At 38.3% G+C, this 18,132-nt stretch overlaps 2 protein-coding genes across 4 annotated transcripts in view; one reads left to right on the top strand and one right to left on the bottom strand.

Moving 5' to 3' along the window:
- The first annotated feature begins 866 nt into the window (after window positions 1-866).
- Window positions 867-4,863, top strand: TTC30B (tetratricopeptide repeat domain 30B). Its single transcript, XM_003907660.5, has one exon. The coding sequence runs from the start codon at window positions 1,112-1,114 to the stop codon at window positions 3,107-3,109; it is 1,998 nt and encodes a 665-aa protein (XP_003907709.2). The 5' UTR covers window positions 867-1,111; the 3' UTR covers window positions 3,110-4,863.
- A 5,234-nt stretch (window positions 4,864-10,097) lies between these two features.
- AGPS (alkylglycerone phosphate synthase) overlaps window positions 10,098-18,132 on the bottom strand; it is a 160,248-nt gene continuing 152,213 nt past the window's right edge. For 2 of the 3 annotated variants that reach the window (XM_031651378.1, XM_031651377.1), the window contains one exon: window positions 15,391-15,846. In XM_031651378.1, coding sequence (XP_031507238.1) covers window positions 15,725-15,846 — 122 coding nt within the window. In that variant the 3' untranslated portion in view covers window positions 15,391-15,724. Of the gene's footprint in view, window positions 15,847-18,132 lie in introns of all 3 variants that reach the window. The other variant, XM_031651376.1, reaches the window with a different exon arrangement.

Raw genomic sequence — 18,132 nt, 5'->3', positions numbered from 1 at the left:
CCTGCATAGAAATCTTCAAACTAAGAATCTGGAAAAAAATTAAAGTGTAGCCAATGTTTTTTTATTTTAACAGAAGAAAATCCATATTTATTAGCTCAATATCCAAAATCCCTAGAAGGCTGACAAGTACAAACTGAGCATGTGTGTCTCTCACACACCCACACACCACTGGCAGACAAATCTAGTAGTTAAGAGAGAAGAGTAAAAATGCACAGGGAAAGGAGCACATTTTAATGTCTTGGATTTTCCCCTCTTGGAAAAGACTGAAGTCATGCATTTCTCGAACTTTTCTACTTAGTAGTGAAAGTTGGAACTCCAGCGCAGTGGGGATGGCCAAGGGTAAACGCCAATATATACTCAGTAATATTTGTTATGGGAAAAAAAGAGCGGGAGATACTTTGACCTAAAACCGAACTTCTTCCAGTACCAATCAAGATTCACAGTCCTTTTTCCTCATTAACATCTGGAAACCACCAAATTAAGGATTCCTGCTCGCCGCTCTATTCTATTCTTACAAAGTGTGCCCTCGGGGCAGCGTAAAAAGAACCTGCTCTAATTCCAGGGGAATTCCAAGAGATAACTCGCCTTTTGCCATCCCGGTCCTTTTAGTAAAACTAAACCAAAAGCCAGCATTAGTAACGACGACACCGAGTACAAGGCTCAAAATCGCCAGGAACATGGGGCCGGAAACATTTCTCCGCCGCGCCAGAGATCAAGGTGCCAAAACAGACACAGTGAGCGCCCCTGATCTTTAGGGGGCAGGGAAGGAGGGTTACCCTGCATCCCACCGGCCGCGGGTTGGGTAGGTACAGCCGGGACTACGCCTCCCAGCATGCAGCGCGGCTACGTCCCGCGCCGCGGCACCGCTGGAACGGTGCAGGCAGGGACCAGGAGATTCAGTCTCTGAACGGCCCGGAGGAGTAGCCTTTCCCCTTCTGAATGCCGCCACTCCGCAGTCCACAGTATTTGAAGATCAAACCAAAATTCAGAGACTGACGAGAATGGTCCCTTTTTATTCTTAACAGATTTCTTGCTACAAGGAAACCGGCAGTCTTCCGCTTCCGGTTGCCCTGTTGCCGTGGTAACCGCACGCATAACAGCCCTGGTGATTATGGCGGTCCTGAGCGGCGCGCAGATCCCCGACGGGGAGTTCACCGTGGTCGTGTACCGGCTCATCCGCGATGCCCGCTACGCTGAGGCGGTGCAGCTGCTGGGCCGAGAGCCGCAGCAGAGCCCTAGGACCCGCGCAGTCCTGTCGCTGCTAGGCTACTGCTACTACCGCCTGCAGGAGTTCGCGCTGGCGGCCGAGTGCTATGAGCAGCTGGGCCAGCTGCACCCGGAACTGGAGCAGTACCGCCTGTACCAGGCCCAGGCCCTGTACAAGGCCTGCCTTTATCCGGAGGCCACCCGGGTCGCCTTCCTTCTCCTGGATAACCCCGCCTACCACAGCCGGGTCCTCCGCCTGCAGGCTGCCATCAAGTACAGTGAGGGCGATCTGCCGGGGTCCAGGAGCCTGGTAGAGCAGCTGCTGAGTGGGGAAGAGGGAGAAGAAAGTGGGGGCGAGAATGAGACCGATGGCCAGGTCAGCCTGGGTTGTTTGCTGTACAGGGAGGGGCAGTATGAAGCTGCATGCTCCAAGTTTTTTGCCGCCCTGCAGGCTTCGGGCTACCAGCCTGACCTTTCCTACAACCTGGCTTTGGCCTATTACAGCAGCCGACAATATGCCTCAGCGCTGAAGCATATTGCTGAGATTATTGAGCGGGGCATCCGACAGCACCCTGAGCTAGGTGTGGGCATGACCACTGAGGGCATTGATGTTCGCAGTGTTGGCAACACCTTAGTCCTCCACCAGACTGCTCTGGTGGAAGCCTTCAACCTTAAGGCAGCTATAGAATACCAACTGAGAAACTATGAGGCAGCTCAAGAAGCCCTCACTGACATGCCACCCAGGGCAGAGGAAGAGTTGGACCCTGTGACCCTACACAACCAGGCACTAATGAACATGGATGCCAGGCCTACAGAAGGGTTTGAAAAGCTACAGTTTTTGCTCCAACAGAATCCCTTTCCTCCAGAGACTTTTGGCAACCTGTTGCTGCTCTACTGTAAATATGAGTATTTTGACCTAGCAGCAGATGTCCTGGCAGAAAATGCCCATTTGACATATAAGTTTCTCACACCCTATCTCTATGAGTTCTTGGATGCCGTGATCACTTGCCAGACAGCTCCTGAAGAGGCTTTCATTAAGCTTGATGGGCTAGCAGGGATGCTGACTGAGGTCCTCCGGAAACTCACCATACAAGTACGGGAAGCAAGACACAATAGAGATGATGAAGCTATCAAAAAGGCAGTGAATGAATATGATGAAACCATGGAGAAGTATATTCCCGTGTTGATGACTCAGGCAAAAATCTACTGGAACCTTGAAAATTATCCAATGGTGGAAAAGATCTTCCGCAAATCTGTGGAATTCTGTAACGACCATGATGTGTGGAAGTTGAATGTGGCTCATGTTCTGTTCATGCAGGAAAACAAATACAAAGAAGCCATTGGTTTCTATGAACCCATAGTCAAGAAGCATTATGATAACATCCTGAATGTCAGTGCTATTGTACTGGCTAATCTCTGTGTTTCCTACATTATGACAAGTCAAAATGAAGAAGCAGAGGAATTGATGAGGAAGATTGAAAAGGAGGAAGAGCAGCTCTCTTATGATAACCCAAATAGGAAAATGTACCATCTCTGCATTGTGAATTTGGTGATAGGAACTCTTTATTGTGCCAAAGGAAACTATGAGTTTGGTATTTCTCGAGTTATCAAAAGCTTGGAGCCTTATAATAAAAAGCTGGGAACAGATACCTGGTATTATGCCAAAAGATGCTTCCTGTCCTTGTTAGAAAACATGTCAAAACACACAATCATGCTTCGTGATAGTGTTATTCAAGAATGTGTCCAGTTTCTAGAACACTGTGAACTTCATGGCAGAAACATACCTGCTGTTATTGAACAACCCCTGGAAGAAGAGAGAATGCATGTTGGAAAGAATACAGTCACAGATGAGTCTAGGCAGTTAAAAGCTTTGATTTATGAGATTATAGGATGGAATATATAGTAATAGCTGATAATGGCATTTATCAAATGGCTTTGTTCTATAAATTTGCATTGCTTTATTTAACCTTTGGCATCTTTATATTTGTTACATGTTGAACTTTGTACACTATGCAATATAAAAAAAAAAGTAGCCAAAACTTTTGCTGTTACATTTCCCAGAAAGTGAAACATTCTAAGAACTTTTACCCCAGGGGTTATGAAAAATTCCAAACTTATGAAGAATGTTTCTATCAGAAGTTGTAATACCTTTGTTTCCTTTCCTCTGTAACCTTGTGCTCTGATCTCTCTTCAGGGGCCTTTGCACAAGGATTACAGCATTCAGGGACCAAGCACTATCTCAGTAATAGTTAGGAGTAGTCTTTAAATAATCATTTCAGGGATTGTGTGTTCTAGTCTCACAATTTACACTCATTAATTTGTAATGCATACTTTTTATATAGACTTTAGGATACTTTGGCAGTGTTTTTTAATTTGGATATAATGCTTTATCTAACCAAAATGCCTTAGCGCATAAGTGGGGTTTTTTTTTTTTAAACGGGCAAAAGTCAGTAAAAAATTTTGTAGCTTTAATAAAATTATGGTGCTATAATGTAGACACAATGAACAATTATCAAAGAACAAATTTCCCTGGTTTTCTTTTGTTCCCTTTAATAATTTAAATATATGAACAAGATATGCTGTTACTATTTTCCATGATGACTTTTTAAATATTTATTTCTGTGACAAATAACAGATGTATCCTGAGAACTCAGGGGTTTAAGAGACAGAGGTTTTGTTATGTTTGTTGCCCAGGTTAGTATCCAACTCCTAGGCTTAAGCATACTCCCACTTCAGCTTCCCAAGTAGCTGGGACTACTGGTGCAAATCACTGGGTCCAGCTCTCAGTTCTTAATTCCTACGTTTGTGCTTGCAGTGTAGGATATGCTGGGTGTACAGTGTTTCCATGTTGTAGCCTCTTGGATAAGGAAAAATCTTGGCCAACAGGCCTGGCCAAAAAGGTCAACTCTAAGTTGTAGTGTTCATTTCATGTCCACAACTCCCAAGAGTTTTTTGGAGTTCCCACTGGGAACCACATGCATTCTGATCAGGCATTTTATTTTCTGAACCTTAAAACAGCTTTACTATTTGATTTCCCACTCCTCTCTTTCCACAAAAAGACCTAACTTGACCCGGCTTAGAAAAATCAAGTGTATTAGATTGAATCATATGAAGTTGTTGATTTTGAGTTTTTGACTTAGAAAACTAGCAGTTTCTCATAGCTCAACCTAGTAGCTTTCTTCTGAATGATAGGGAACCTCTGCCATAATGAGATGATTTTTTTCCTTCAAGGAAAAGGAACCACTTAGCCACATAGGTACTGATAAAAACATGCTCAGCATAATTCCTCTGTAGCATGACCTCAAATTGTGCTCAAATTGTATTATACCAGGAAATTTGGCTTTTTGTGAAGTTAATGGTTTTGAATTTATGGCATTTTAAATCTTAATTATCTGAGCTGCTATCATTTACCACTGATGCTTTAGTGTCACATGTGGAGGACAAGCAATGTTTACTGACCTCTTCACTGCATCCCATAGCACATTCAATGTTTGGGAAATGTTCTTTGTTTAACAACTTCTGTACTAAAAGTGTTGCTGCAGTAGCTTTGTGCCCCTGTCAATCTTGGTAGCCTCTTAAGATTTGGAAAGTAAATGAACTGAAATCTTGTTTTCAATGGCCATATTAAAATTCTGGTTTTTTCCTGTTTCTTCTAAACCATGCTATTTTCTTTAGGGGAAAAAAAGCATAAAGTGTAACTAATGTTAACCACCCAAAAACAAATGTTTTCCAGATTCCCTTTTGCAAATAGCCTGGTCTTTATTTGGCCACAATTTACCCAGGTGTTATGTGTTTGTGGTTTTCATGTATGTGTAATTTAACTTTTCAGAACATAAAAAGCTTTTCTGAATGGTTTTTAACCCCTTGCTGCTGGGCATTTGGGATTTCCTAGTTAGTAATGTATAAGGAAATCCTGATTGCTCACACCACTAACAAACAAAGGTGAACCATGCCATTTGTCCCCTTCCTTACCCTGGCTCTCAGACAGGCACCCACGCAGATTCAGATTGCTGCTGGCGGCAACAAAGTCTTATGAACCACACAGAGTCAAGAAGTCTGGTGCTGAGGCCTGGGAAGACAGGGCATTCCTAACTCCCCTGGCACTTGTTGTCCTTATTTTCAGGATATACATCTTTAAAACTCACATTCAAAGTACCCTGCCTTGCTTGATTCTAAAAAGCAAATGACTTTACAATGACCCCATATTTTGCCATTTGAGTGAAAGCTTCTGTACCTAAAACTCAAATGAAAGCTTTGTTCTGTGCTCCTAGAGTATATAAAGTGCTAAAAGCACTTTTCTTGACAATGAGCTCCTTATAGAAATATAAGGAATCTTTTAAGATTTATTCATAATACCTGCATAGTCTATTTTAAAGGACTCAAATATTAATTATTTCATCTTAGTCAACCCTTTGGTCTCCACACGGGCACACACAAAATAGGAGTGTGTGCGCTTATACACAAGTAGTTATATTTGTTTTCTCAGGAACAAGAACTTGATCTCTTAGTGCAGAACCAGCAAAAACATACTCCTTTGATCAGTGGCATGACATGCCTGTCAAAGGATTTTTATTCCTCATGACAGTCCCCCTTTGAATGTGGCCTTAGCTGCAGAATGGAAAAAAATGTCCACACCCAAAATGTCCAGATGTTTGCCCCAATACCATCTGTGAAGGTCAGGTGTGGTGGCTAAGTCTGACCCATTCATGAGAAGCAGACAATTATGACTGTGTGGGAATGAAGGTGGGTCATCTGGCAATGAGACAGCTATAATCATAAGAGGGACACTCCTAACCTGAGGGGTGTGTGGCCTCACAGGCTTAGAGAAGCACCTCAGATGGAATCCATACAGAATCACAGTGATAGGTTTGGCCCAAGGTTAGACTGATTTGTTTAGAGAGGGCTATGGGATAGATGCCCAAATAAATATACTTATTAGGAAATATGCGATTAGAAAGGGTAAATGGCTTGGAGGGGAAGCTTTAGAAGTAACTTTCTGACCCCTCTGCCCCATAATCCTCATCTGGGCTCATTTTCTCCCTGGTGTCCTGGAGGGTTAACAGTGTTGGAAGTCTGACTACAGTTAAGCAGAGTGAGACTGCGTAAACAACCTAACTTTAAAAGGATAACATCACTAAAGAAAGACTTTACAAGTGAGTATCAGGATTTTCAAATATAATTTTTGTTTCAGGTTCCCTCTCTTCTTTTTCTTATTGACTCTGGGTGATCTGGAAAGACCTAGAGATTATGTTTCTGAGAGCATTCTCTGCAGAGCTTGGTGTTCCAAAGGCCACAAGGGATTTTTAGACCCTGTACCCTGGACATGTTCCAAGACTCTCACATTATGTCAGACATGCAAGCCCTGCCCCAGCTTCTCCCAACACTCAGCTTTTCCTGGTATTAGTAGTTTCCTGGTATTAGTGTGACTTGCAGCTCATTCTCCACCATTCACTAAATGCCTCTTATCCTTTGTTGACCTACCTCTGGGACTAAAGTGACATTTGGGTTTTCTGTAGTTTTCAGTTTTTGGGCTATGCCCTTAGTATTAAGTCAAACCGTATTTTGTCATGAGCCAGTAACTCTTGGGTTTTGGTTGTCCAACTACATAATCACCATGACTGTAACCATCAGATTCTAAACTGATACTTTCATTCTAGTTATAAGCTATATACTTTTTGAGTACCCTAATGTAGCTCAAACCCTTCAGCAGCAACCTGAATTCTTAAATTAGTATTTTTAAGGAATTGTGACTTTCCTAAGAACCTAGATTGTTGTCTCTAGGTTATAATAAAACATTTCTTTAATCTCAAACAGTTCTTTCAATTTTCAGTCTCCCAATGGAAGATGTATAACTTATAGAAAAAGGTTGTCTTATATTTTTAAGTGCAGCTCAAAGAATACTAAAGTTATAAAAATGCAAATTTATTCACTCCATCAGATACTTCCTTTTATGAGTTTCATATTAAACCCACAAAATCAGTGCAGGATACTGTGGGTTAAACATTTACACAGCAGGACAATATCTGAGAAAAAACCTTTCTGGCATTCTATGGCATGTGGTCACAAAGACAGCAGCTTCTACTCTGTAGTAGGAAGAGACTCCATTTCCTTACTTGTCGTTGGGAAAAGGTGAGTGTTGGGAGAAGCTGGGGCAGGGCTTGCTTGTCTGACATAATGTAAGAGTCTTGGAACATGTCCGGGGTCCAGGGTCTAAAATCCCTCATGGCCTTTGGAACACCAAGCTCTGTGCTAAAGGGTGGAAGGCTACCCTAATATACCATCATCTAAGCCCAGGACATAAAACCCCTCGTGGCTTGGAAAGAATCCAGGGCTTAGGGCATAAAACCCCTCGTGGCCTCTGGAATGTGTCTAGACTTGCTGGTTCCTTGCTTCTAGCCCTTCCAGGCTCCTAGATCAATTGTCTTAGAATTGGTCATATAAATGCTAAACCGTCACAGCTGTAAATCATGTGCTTAATACAATGCTCCCTTTCAACCCCCACATTCTCACCACCTGTTTCTTTGATCACCAATAAACAGTAGTCTGGGCTTCCAGGGCTCAGGGCCTTGGCAGCCTCCATACTCGCGTTGGCCCCCGGACCCACTTTATTTCTCAAACTGTCTTTTCTCATTCCTTTGACTCCGCTGGACTTCATCGCCCCCATGACCTGGTGTTGGGTCTGATCACCCCAACACTTGAGCCCTTCTCTAGAGGACAACTAATAATCTACTCTAAAAAGAAATTCTGTGTACATCATAGTCATCCAGCACAAGTAGCCTACAGCAGTGAAGCAGCCAGCACACAGGTACTGGAGTTAGTCACCTGGCTCCACAGTCCTGCAATGCCACTTCCCAGCTACTAATGGTGGGTGCTTCTTAACCTAACCAAACTTCAGTTTTTTTCACCAGTAAAAAGGGGATGATACCAGTTACTTCACAGGGTTGTTGTGATAACAATGCTACCTTCTTGCCTGTCTGGCAAAAAAGGGTAAATTTAAAAATTAATTGTATAATAATCAATTCTAGGGTAGTGTTCAGCAAAAAAACAGACACATTAGAATCACTGAGACTGAGTTGAAACGGACCTCAGAGTTTTTCACTTTATAAAAGAAGAAATTAGGTCCGAATAGGGAATGTGACTTGTAGTTTGTAGAGAAAAATGAATCACACCCAAAATGTCCAGAATAGAACCTTATCCACTGCTTCTTGTATTTAGAACCCTATCTTCTAAGTTACTTTACAGTGGTAAAATTCTGCCATTTTCTAAAAAGAGCAGCTTCACCTATCTAATGTTAGCACAATGAGGTACAAAGGACATGGCAAAACTACGCAAGGGTGGATTTCAGAGCTTGTCCATCAGGCAATACCAGGCCCAATCAACAGACCGCATCAGAAAATGCAGCAGAAAATGGGTTTGAGTCTTTCAAAAAGAGAAACATGCCCCTGAGGCCAAACATAGGCAAAAGGAAATGTGATGGCAGGAAGGTTTCATTTCTTTTTCTTATAGGGTAGCACATGAAACTGTAGTAGTAGCTTTATCAGGATTTCACTGTGGCAGCAGAAAATGTTAACGTAAACATGATTACTTATCTGACATAAATGCTGATTAACTGAATAAAAAGTGTATTTGTGGCCAAAATGTAAAAGTATAAGGTGGACAATTGTATGTCAAGCGAAAGTGTAGATGTCTGAATCCTGAATGTTCTTTCATGGATGAAATGTCAGGATCATGGGTCAGATAGGCCCTTGTACCAATTATCTGTCATTACTTGGATGAAAATCCAGACACTATTTGTCTCTATTTTACTGATGACCTGAAGCTTGATGGCACAGAAAATATTCTGGGTAAGAGTCAAGATCCTAACATTTTGAAAATATGGAACTAACTCCAGTAAGATACAAATTTTAGTAAAGCTAAATATAAGTAATGGGGCTTTAAAAAAATTAGCCTCCAAGGAGATGCGGCCAAAATGTCACATGAAAAAGACAATCTTTGGTAAATGGCATATAGTCAGTATGAGTTGACAGAGCAATGCCCACCAAAAATGCTTTTTTATTAGTGACTACACTAGAGGAAGCATTGGTACTACTCTGGAAGATTTGTTTTCAAGCCTAGACACCTCACTTTAAAAACAGCAAATGGGCACATGTGAAGAGGATTATTAAGGTGAAAGTCTATAAATGACAGGAGCAAAGGTTGACAGGAGAAGGTGTTGAGGAACATGGGACCTGACTTAAAATACCTGAAGAGCAGCCCTTCAACAGAGCAATTGGACAATTCTTTATGACCAAAGGTGGCAGAAGTTGTATAATGGGTAGAAGACAAACACAGATTTCAGTCTAATAATAATAATTTAAAAATTTCCTAATACTTGAAGATGACAGAAGTTGGAAAAGGCTTCCTGGAAAGGCAATGAATTTGCATTTGTTCACAGCAATAAATGGTCAGGAAGACTGGTTATCTGTTTGTGGTCTGGGGAATGTTAGGTAGCAATTATGTTCAGATGGGATGAAGCAAATAAGATGGGATGATTTCTATAGTTCATTCAATCTGAACTTATATAAGTCAGGTAGAAAATTGCTTTTCTTAACTACATAATACAAGAGCTAAAATCTTAGTATGGCTAGTGATTACTGAAATGTATCATGTAAGACAGAGTTCAACAGGTCTGACCTTCAGTCATTTCAGAGCCCAGATATCTACAACCTTCCTTTCAGTGTGGGAGCCACAGGCAGGGATGTAATCAGTATCTATGCACACGCCCTTTACTACCAGAGAGGGTACTCATGGGCACAAAGTGTATCCTGTTTGTTTTTGCCAAGAATAGCATGCTGTCAACAAAGGTTAAATAGAACCAACGTGAAATAAACAACAATTTCTTTAACAATGGGTGGTTGTGGTATTGATTTATTTTTCCCCAGCACATCTTAAAAATCACACATGGGCATTTGCTTATAGAACAGTACAGTCTAAGAAAACCAATAAAAGGAGAATCTGAACACACACTGAAAGCATGGAATACTGATATGTGTTGAGCCCTTGTGGAAAACAGTATGGCTCAGTTGGAATTGACAAAGCTACGCTGGAAACTCTCAGGAATTTTCCTTTCCACTGCATATCCCCTTTTAGACTATAAATGTAAAGAGAAGAATTGTTTGTATGCATTAGTTACAGCAGTATAATGGCTTACATACAGGTGCTTACTCACATGTAGTTCCCAAAGGATTACTACAGTCCTAGCAGGAATATGTACTGCCTTGGAGGAAGACTCAGGATAAGATATTATTCAAGTCAAGTTGTATCAGAGCCAAAGTATTTCACAGGCTTAGCAAAAATGGACAAGAATTAATATAACCTACATATATTTCTCATAAGATTTAATCATTGTCCAGAACAGAAATATTCGTTATTGTGAAGGCACCATCACACGAAAAAGGACTGGCACATAATATTAGGAATAAAAACCACCCGCCCCCCCGCCAGCTCCACAGGTTCTGTTCCTCAGGGAGCCTGTAAGCAAACATCCAGAAAGAATGTAGTGAGTGTCTTGAGGCTCAATGCCACATCCACCAAGCCACAACTTAGGGCTACTAGGTTGGGGCAGTAGGAATGAAAATCACATACAAATCCCATTGACTGATTAGATGTGTATCAGAGTACAGGTCCACCATACAATTAGTTAAATATACTAGAACAGATTATCCAAAACAATACTGTGGAAAGAATTACCAGTGTTTCCACATACAACTACTTAATTCCTGACATGTTCTTGAAGAGGAATAGTCTTGAACTGATGAATGACCTCTGTCTAAAGACTCATCCTCTCCCACTCATTTAAAATAATGGCTATTTCATGGAAAAAAAAAAATCTCAACAAGGCACTGTGAACTTTTGGGGATACAGTATATAAGTAGCCCAAAAATAACTACTTATAGAAACTTATATGCCAGTATGAGCATTTCATGTCCTTTTCCGATATGTGAACAAGATTACTTTAAAGGAAAAACAGGTTTCCTAGGGTGCATGTGGTGTTCAGGAAAAACACTGCCAACAAAAGGTTGTCTTAAAAACACGTATATATGTTGCTTAGAAATCCATGATGAAACAGATTTTTTTCCTTTTCTTTCTCACTCAGATTTGGAATTCAGAGTCTCTGCAAGATGTTTTTCCTTGTGGAAAAATAAATAATCTCCTTTGGAAACCAAAAAAGAAATGTTTTCATGTTCACAGAACTAAAGTTACTAAATTCTGTGATGGTTCTTTGGCTTGAGTGTTCTATATGTCAGTGGTCCTTACTCCGATTTGTTAAGGAATTGTGATTAGAAGAGCACAAGAGTGCTCTTTGAGGATCTTCCAAGGTTCAAAAGGGAGTGCTTCGGGTTCACAGGAGTCTCAATGCCTCCTGGGAATATAGCATTGATTTTAAAAAATGATGAGGGATTGACAAAACCTAGCTACCAATATCGTCAACTATAAATCCAAAGAGACTTAGTCACAAGTAGGTTGCACTTGATTATGCTACAAGCAACAAAATTATAAAAATAAATTTTGTGTTTTCAAATCAGTGGAAATATGAACATGAAAAACTAAAGTTAAAAGAAAAACCCATATGCAAACAGAAGAATAAACAGCTTCACACTCCCTTTGAAGAAAAAAAACTTAGACCCAGGTCCATTTTATTAATAATATGATCTATAATCTCTTGACATTACAAGTAGTTTTTACAGTTAAATTTCACACTGAAGACAAACACTGTTTGGCTTAGGGAGCAGAAAGCTGAGTAACTTACATCCTTTATATCAGACACTATATTTTAACAGTTTAAGAAAACCTTTTATACTTTCTGGATTTAAGCATCAATGTATAAGTTGTTTCCTTTACAGGAAACTGAAATAAGTAAAAATTAAGTGAATATACTGACATATGTATGGCTCATTTGGGAACATGAAGCCTAGAGCAAAGCCAAGCTTCTGTAACTCATAAAGTCAAAGGTAAAACATTCTGGATTCTTCAAACCTAAATGGGCACTTGTTATTTTCCACTTTTCTTCAACCATGAGCTAAGTCCTAACTAAAATCAGAGTTGATAAAGATTAAGTGGTAAACAAAAAAATTATTAAAGCTGTCCTTAACTCCTGTCTGAGTGTTTTTTAAGATGTAGATATATGCTTTCCACAGCATTCCATTTTGGCTGCCTGAAGCACCAGCACATGCAGTTTGTAAATCAATCTGTAGTAACTGTGTTCTAACATTTATACAGAATAGAAGTTCAACCAAACCCAGCCCCATATAACAGCCAAGGGAACACACTTCAGTGTAGGACTACAGAGCTTCTCTGATAAGCTACAGTTAAGTTGTAGCTATAAAGGAATATGACAAAGGAAAGTCTGGGTGCTAACATGCAGAAAAGCATTTTCAAAAATGCAAGCCAGGACTTAGCAGTTACTAACAGACTATTCTGGGTAGGGGGAAAGGTTTCCTTGCAACCATCTGTATCTGGTATAACATATACACCGATGGAAGCTCATCCTTTATTGCAATTTTGTTTTCAAAATACATCAACACAGTTAGGCAAACTAGAAGGCTTCCAACTTCATAAATAACTTTTAAGTAATAGTACTGCAATATGGAAGCACTTTTAGGAAGAAAACTCCTACTTCCTCAGAAGAAACAATATAATCCTCTTTTCTTTGTGTAAAATGATGGGCACAATAAACATGTGGTTTCCACAATTCTTACTAAGCTAAAAACAGCTCAAGTTACTTATCATAAGACTAAATTCACTTATGCACTACTAGAAATTGCACCAAACATTAAGGCAACAGTTTCTCTAAGGGTCTATAAAGACTGTTCACACTGAGTCTTTAGTATTCAATGCCATTTCTCACTAGCGGCAAGTTACTATTCCCACTGAAACCCCAACCCAAATGTGACATTACCAAATTTAAGTAAATTATTGCAAATATGACTAATTTAAGAAAGTCAGTGTTATGCAGTACTGAAAACCAAATAGGCAATAGGTTTTTTAAATTAAAAATAAACATTAAAAATGAGTTAAGAAGTGTCACATAAACAGTGTTCTCCTAACTTTTATGAAGCCATTTTCAAATATGATAGAAATAAGAGGCATGGTTTAAGTGCTTCTGTGCATATTCATGAACTCAGTCCTCCACAGATACTAAGTCTATACTGAGGCACCTCCCAGAAGTAGGTGTGTGAAAGTGGGGGCTGGGGGTGGGGCGAGGCTTTCTGATTTACTAAATCAGAGCGAAACAGTACTGATGAATGTTCTTGTGTTTCAAAATGATTTTGGTAGAAATGATTCCACCTACAAAATGCAGTCGCCATTATAAAATCAAGGTTGGGGAGTCCTGCATATACTTGGAAAAAGAAAAACAAAGACATAAATCACGAATTTCCATAAGGTTCATGTAGAATAGTGAACATAATAATTTCAGGTGTTACATTTATAGTTTCCTAATATCAAGTACGGATTTCTGAGGTTGTTGAAATTGAACTCCCTGGGAAAGAATGTTATAACAATCACATGCAAAGGAATGGATCTTCTAATGAACCTGTTTTATTTTTTAAAAATTACTCAGAAACATATATATACACACACACACACACATATACATGTGTGTGTATATATATATACTTCCAGTGAGACATTAGTACCTTCTTTAATTTTATATTTTGATCACCAATTAGAGAAATTACCTTCATGAACAGATGCATTTTATAAAGCTGAGATTTTTATAATTCTAGAGGCAACTTCCTCATCAAGTGTCCAATTAGGTCTAATATCAAGGGCTTAAAGCAAAGATCTGCTGGAAATTTTATAATTAAAAATAAATCACCAATGAAGAGAGGCAGTTTCTAAAAAAGAAATATTTCATTTTGTTGTTAAACTGATATTTAATTCTAATTTAATTACAGATTTATTAGTTTGAGGCCAATTTTAATAGTTAAAAATTATTTATCATTTTGAAGTCTTAAAAATATCATTTTGTCAATTTTAAATTATCATTTTTCTGGTTAAGGCTACTTCAGATATAAAAGGTATCAAACTGCCCAAAAATACTTTGGAGCTGTTGCTACATACACAGACAATGCATCCTTTTAAAGGATTGTCTGCATTTTGACTTACATTATCTGATCAAATATTAGTTTTAAAAAATTATCAAAAGTTAGGTATTACATTAAGAAAAGAATCCATCTCAAAATGTGAATCATGAACCTTGGCAGACAGTGATTCAAAGTAATCATTTCACTTTAATATCCAGGTTTGAATGTACAAATGTTTGCTAAATGTGATTAATGTCCTCATTATTTAAGAAACGGATATTTCAAACTTTTGATTATGGTATATGCATTAATACATTACATTACATTTAAAAAAAATTTAGGTTACACCAGTTATTCAAAAAAAGGCATTAAACCATTATTAAAAACTAAATTGAAACTTTACCTTTTATATGAAAATTTATCATGCAGTTGGGATTAATTTTAAAAAAGCAAAATGATTTTTGTTGTTGAAACTGCTGAGGCTTTCAAATTCAGTAGTTGAATGATGACTGTTTCTTTAGTGAAACAATTCTTGCAATTGGAGACATTAAGTCTAAGGAATTTTCCTTCTGCTCCTGCTGTAGCTGTTTCTTCTGCATTTCGGCAACAAGAATGTGAAATCAGAAACATTAGGACTCTAATTTGAATAAAGGCATTCATTTCATGGTAAACCTGTTCTTCACTTGCAATGAGGGATGTCAGCTTTTCTTACAAAACATGTTATCAATGAATTAGAATATAACAATAGGTTATCTCAGTGATACAAATACAACTCATACCTCAATAGAAACAGAAACATGGAGAACAAAAACATGTCCCCTAACAGAATAATTTGTATATTGATGATACAAGGTTTTATGCATGTATACTAATTTCAAAACAAAAACAAAAACAAAAAAAACCCCATAGGCCAAGCACCTTACAGAAGTGAAGGTTTTCTAAATAACAGGTTGCCTATATTCTTTCATGAATATCCTTCCCTTTAATGGCCTAGTCACACTAGAATATGCTCTTAAACAATGTACATGTGTATCACTCCTCAGTGGAATCCTTTCCTAGACATCTGATTCCCAGAAACATTCTTTTAAAAAGAGGCTAGCTGAGCAATCAATGATACCGAAATCTGTCTTTGTTCCCCAAGAGGAAGCATCAATACAAAACAGCTGGCAGCAGCTTCCTCTGGAATAGTTGGCAGCCTTGTGCTGCCTAAAATTTGAAATGACAACCGTTGGCTGTAAAATGACGTACCTACAATGAGAGAGATTTAGGAATACCATCTGTCAATGCATAGATGTAGAAACAAAACAAACTACAGAATGAAAACAAACTTATTTTAAACCAACAAACAAAGTATCCAAAATATAGTCCATGATATATTTGATTACGATTATAACCACAGTTGAAAACTTAAAAAAAAAAATTGACATTTTTTTGTAATGATACTCATGGATTTATAAAAGGTTTCTGTTTCCAAAGATGTTATTGGGGTCCACATATTCCTTGACAGACTTCAGCATCCCAAAGCCGACATCAGAGATACTTTCCTTTAGCCACTGCTTCCGTAACTTGCCCACTGGAAAAACAAAATCAAAAATGCTTCAATATACGCTATGATGCTGGGAACCAATCAATCTTGTGACCACGAGTGAACAAACACTGTGTGATAAATGCTTTTATTCAAAAATGAGAAATGTTTTGCTTTATTTGATTTATTGAGCCCACCAGACTATCAAGCTCATTAAGCCCAGTGTATTCCCAGGGGAAGTCTGTGCTCCACAGTGTCTCCTTTCTCTGTAAACTATGAAATAGAGATTGAAGGAAGCTTGGATGGAGATTATAGCCCATTTTACAAATAACAAAATGAGAAAAACGTGCGTTTCGAAAGAACCCACCTCTGCCTTAACTACCACAACACACCCAAGTTTTAGAGAAAATGAAGTTAACTAAAGAAAAACATCATATTGGGATGAATTTGTCGGGTAAATTTAGCAAAAATGACAGGATATATATTCTTAAAATATGTTAACGAACATAAAGGCTTAAAATAAGAAAATTTGAAACTTTAATAGGCTTAAGATAAAAAATCTAGTTATTAAGCTTCTATTTACATTTTATTTTCACAGTACTTTTAAATAAATTTGCATGTTCCCAAATAATGGTTACTTTCTTCCTACTGTTTTTCCAGATTTAGATTTTTTTCCCCTAAGGCATTAAATAAATCAAATACCTAATCCATCGTAAACTTAATCTTTTGCTTTTACATACTGTACAAAGTTCCCTTTTTTTGTTTCTAGGTCTTGCTAATTTGCTCTGAGAATAATGAAGTAACATAACGGTTAGCAGCATAAATTATATTTCAAAAGGTGATCAATGAAAAACATAACCTTTTGTAAGTAGAACTTTTGTAAGAAAGAATATGTACTTAATCTGTAAAAGAATTCTGAAATGTCAACTTGCTCTGGTATTAAAAAGCAAAGCAATACGCTAACTTATCTGTGGCAAAATGGATAAATCTTTTAATTTACAGTTAGGATTATTTGTACTTGTACTTCTCCAAAAAACCTATTATTGTAATAATTGAATTCAAATGGTCATTTTCCACAAATGTTCATTAATGATCCAAAGTCATCAACAGTGATTTAATTGACCAACTGAAATGGAAAACCTTCTTTCATTAAAGTATTCAGCCTGTCATTCTAGAATGCATTCCCATTTATTAGGCTGTAGTGATACATCATAGCATCTGCCTTTTGGAAACCTTAAATACCATTTCAAGCTCAACTAAAACCATCTTTTCTGTCCAGTTCTCTAAGAAACCATCAAATTGTCATCAAAATAATAAATACTGTGATAATCTCAGAAAGCAAATTATATGCTTGGCTTTCAGAAATAAAAAGGTATTGCTGGTATTAAGATGGGGGGAAACGAAGTTTAGCAGGAAAAAAACCTTAAATTCAAAATGAAAAATTTTGTTTGAGATAGTTCTAAAACCAGAAGCTAAGAGTAAATAAATCCCCCTACTCATGCAGTCTCTACCACCTAAAAGATATTCTACCAGGACCTTCTATTATCTCCTAAGGGACCATCCATTACTCTGATTCAGCCTGTGTTTTCACTTGCAAATGGATTAGACTTTATGAAGTCTCTTCAACTCTAATATTCTATGATTTTAAGCACTTATTTAAAAAGTTAAAAATCAGTTTTTTCCAGATTTGCTCCACAGGATTAAAAAAAAAAAAAACTACTCTGTGAATGGTAAAAGTGGCATTACTATATTATTATAAGCTGCCCACACTGAGGCTGAAGACAGAGGGGTGACAAGCAGTGAATGCCAGTCTCCACTGTTATCTGTAATATAGTTTCACTGAATGTATCCTGTGGTTATGGATGTAATTGTCCTGAAAAGACTGCAAACAACTGCTCCAACAAGATGGAGCATATTAGAACCTCAGCAGGATGCCCAACAGCTAGCTTGTCTGCCTGGTTTTATACCTCTAGTAATAATGCAATTCCACAAGGAACTGAACCATCGTCTGAGAAGCCACCCAACAGCCATTGCATATTTAATGAAGTCACTCACCAAGCGCTGGAAAGCAGAAGGTGCTTGGAGTGCATCATTAGTTCTGTCAGAAGGATAATTTACACATCTATCTTGTCAAATTTTCTATGGTTTACACTTTTACAATAATCAATCTAATATACATTTGATTAGTGAAGTAGAAAGTAAAAAAAAAAAAAAAAAAAAAAGTGGCCAGTACAGCCAACAAAGCTGTGGCCCCTCATAAACACATTTGATAAGAGCATTTAACCCCTTCATGGCAGAGGTCTGGCGCTTCTTCTGCCACTGATAACAGAATTT

Source organism: Papio anubis, chromosome 10 (genome assembly GCF_008728515.1).
Source record: "Papio anubis isolate 15944 chromosome 10, Panubis1.0, whole genome shotgun sequence".
Lineage (NCBI taxonomy): Eukaryota > Metazoa > Chordata > Mammalia > Primates > Cercopithecidae > Papio > Papio anubis.
Note: the sequence above shows the minus strand (reverse complement) of the source record. Positions and strands in the feature narration are given on the sequence as shown.

Excerpts from the sequence above, each read along its gene's own strand:
- TTC30B (XM_003907660.5), top strand. The coding sequence starts at position 1,112 with ATGGCGGTCCTGAGCGGCGCGCAGATCCCCGACGGGGAGTTCACCGTG.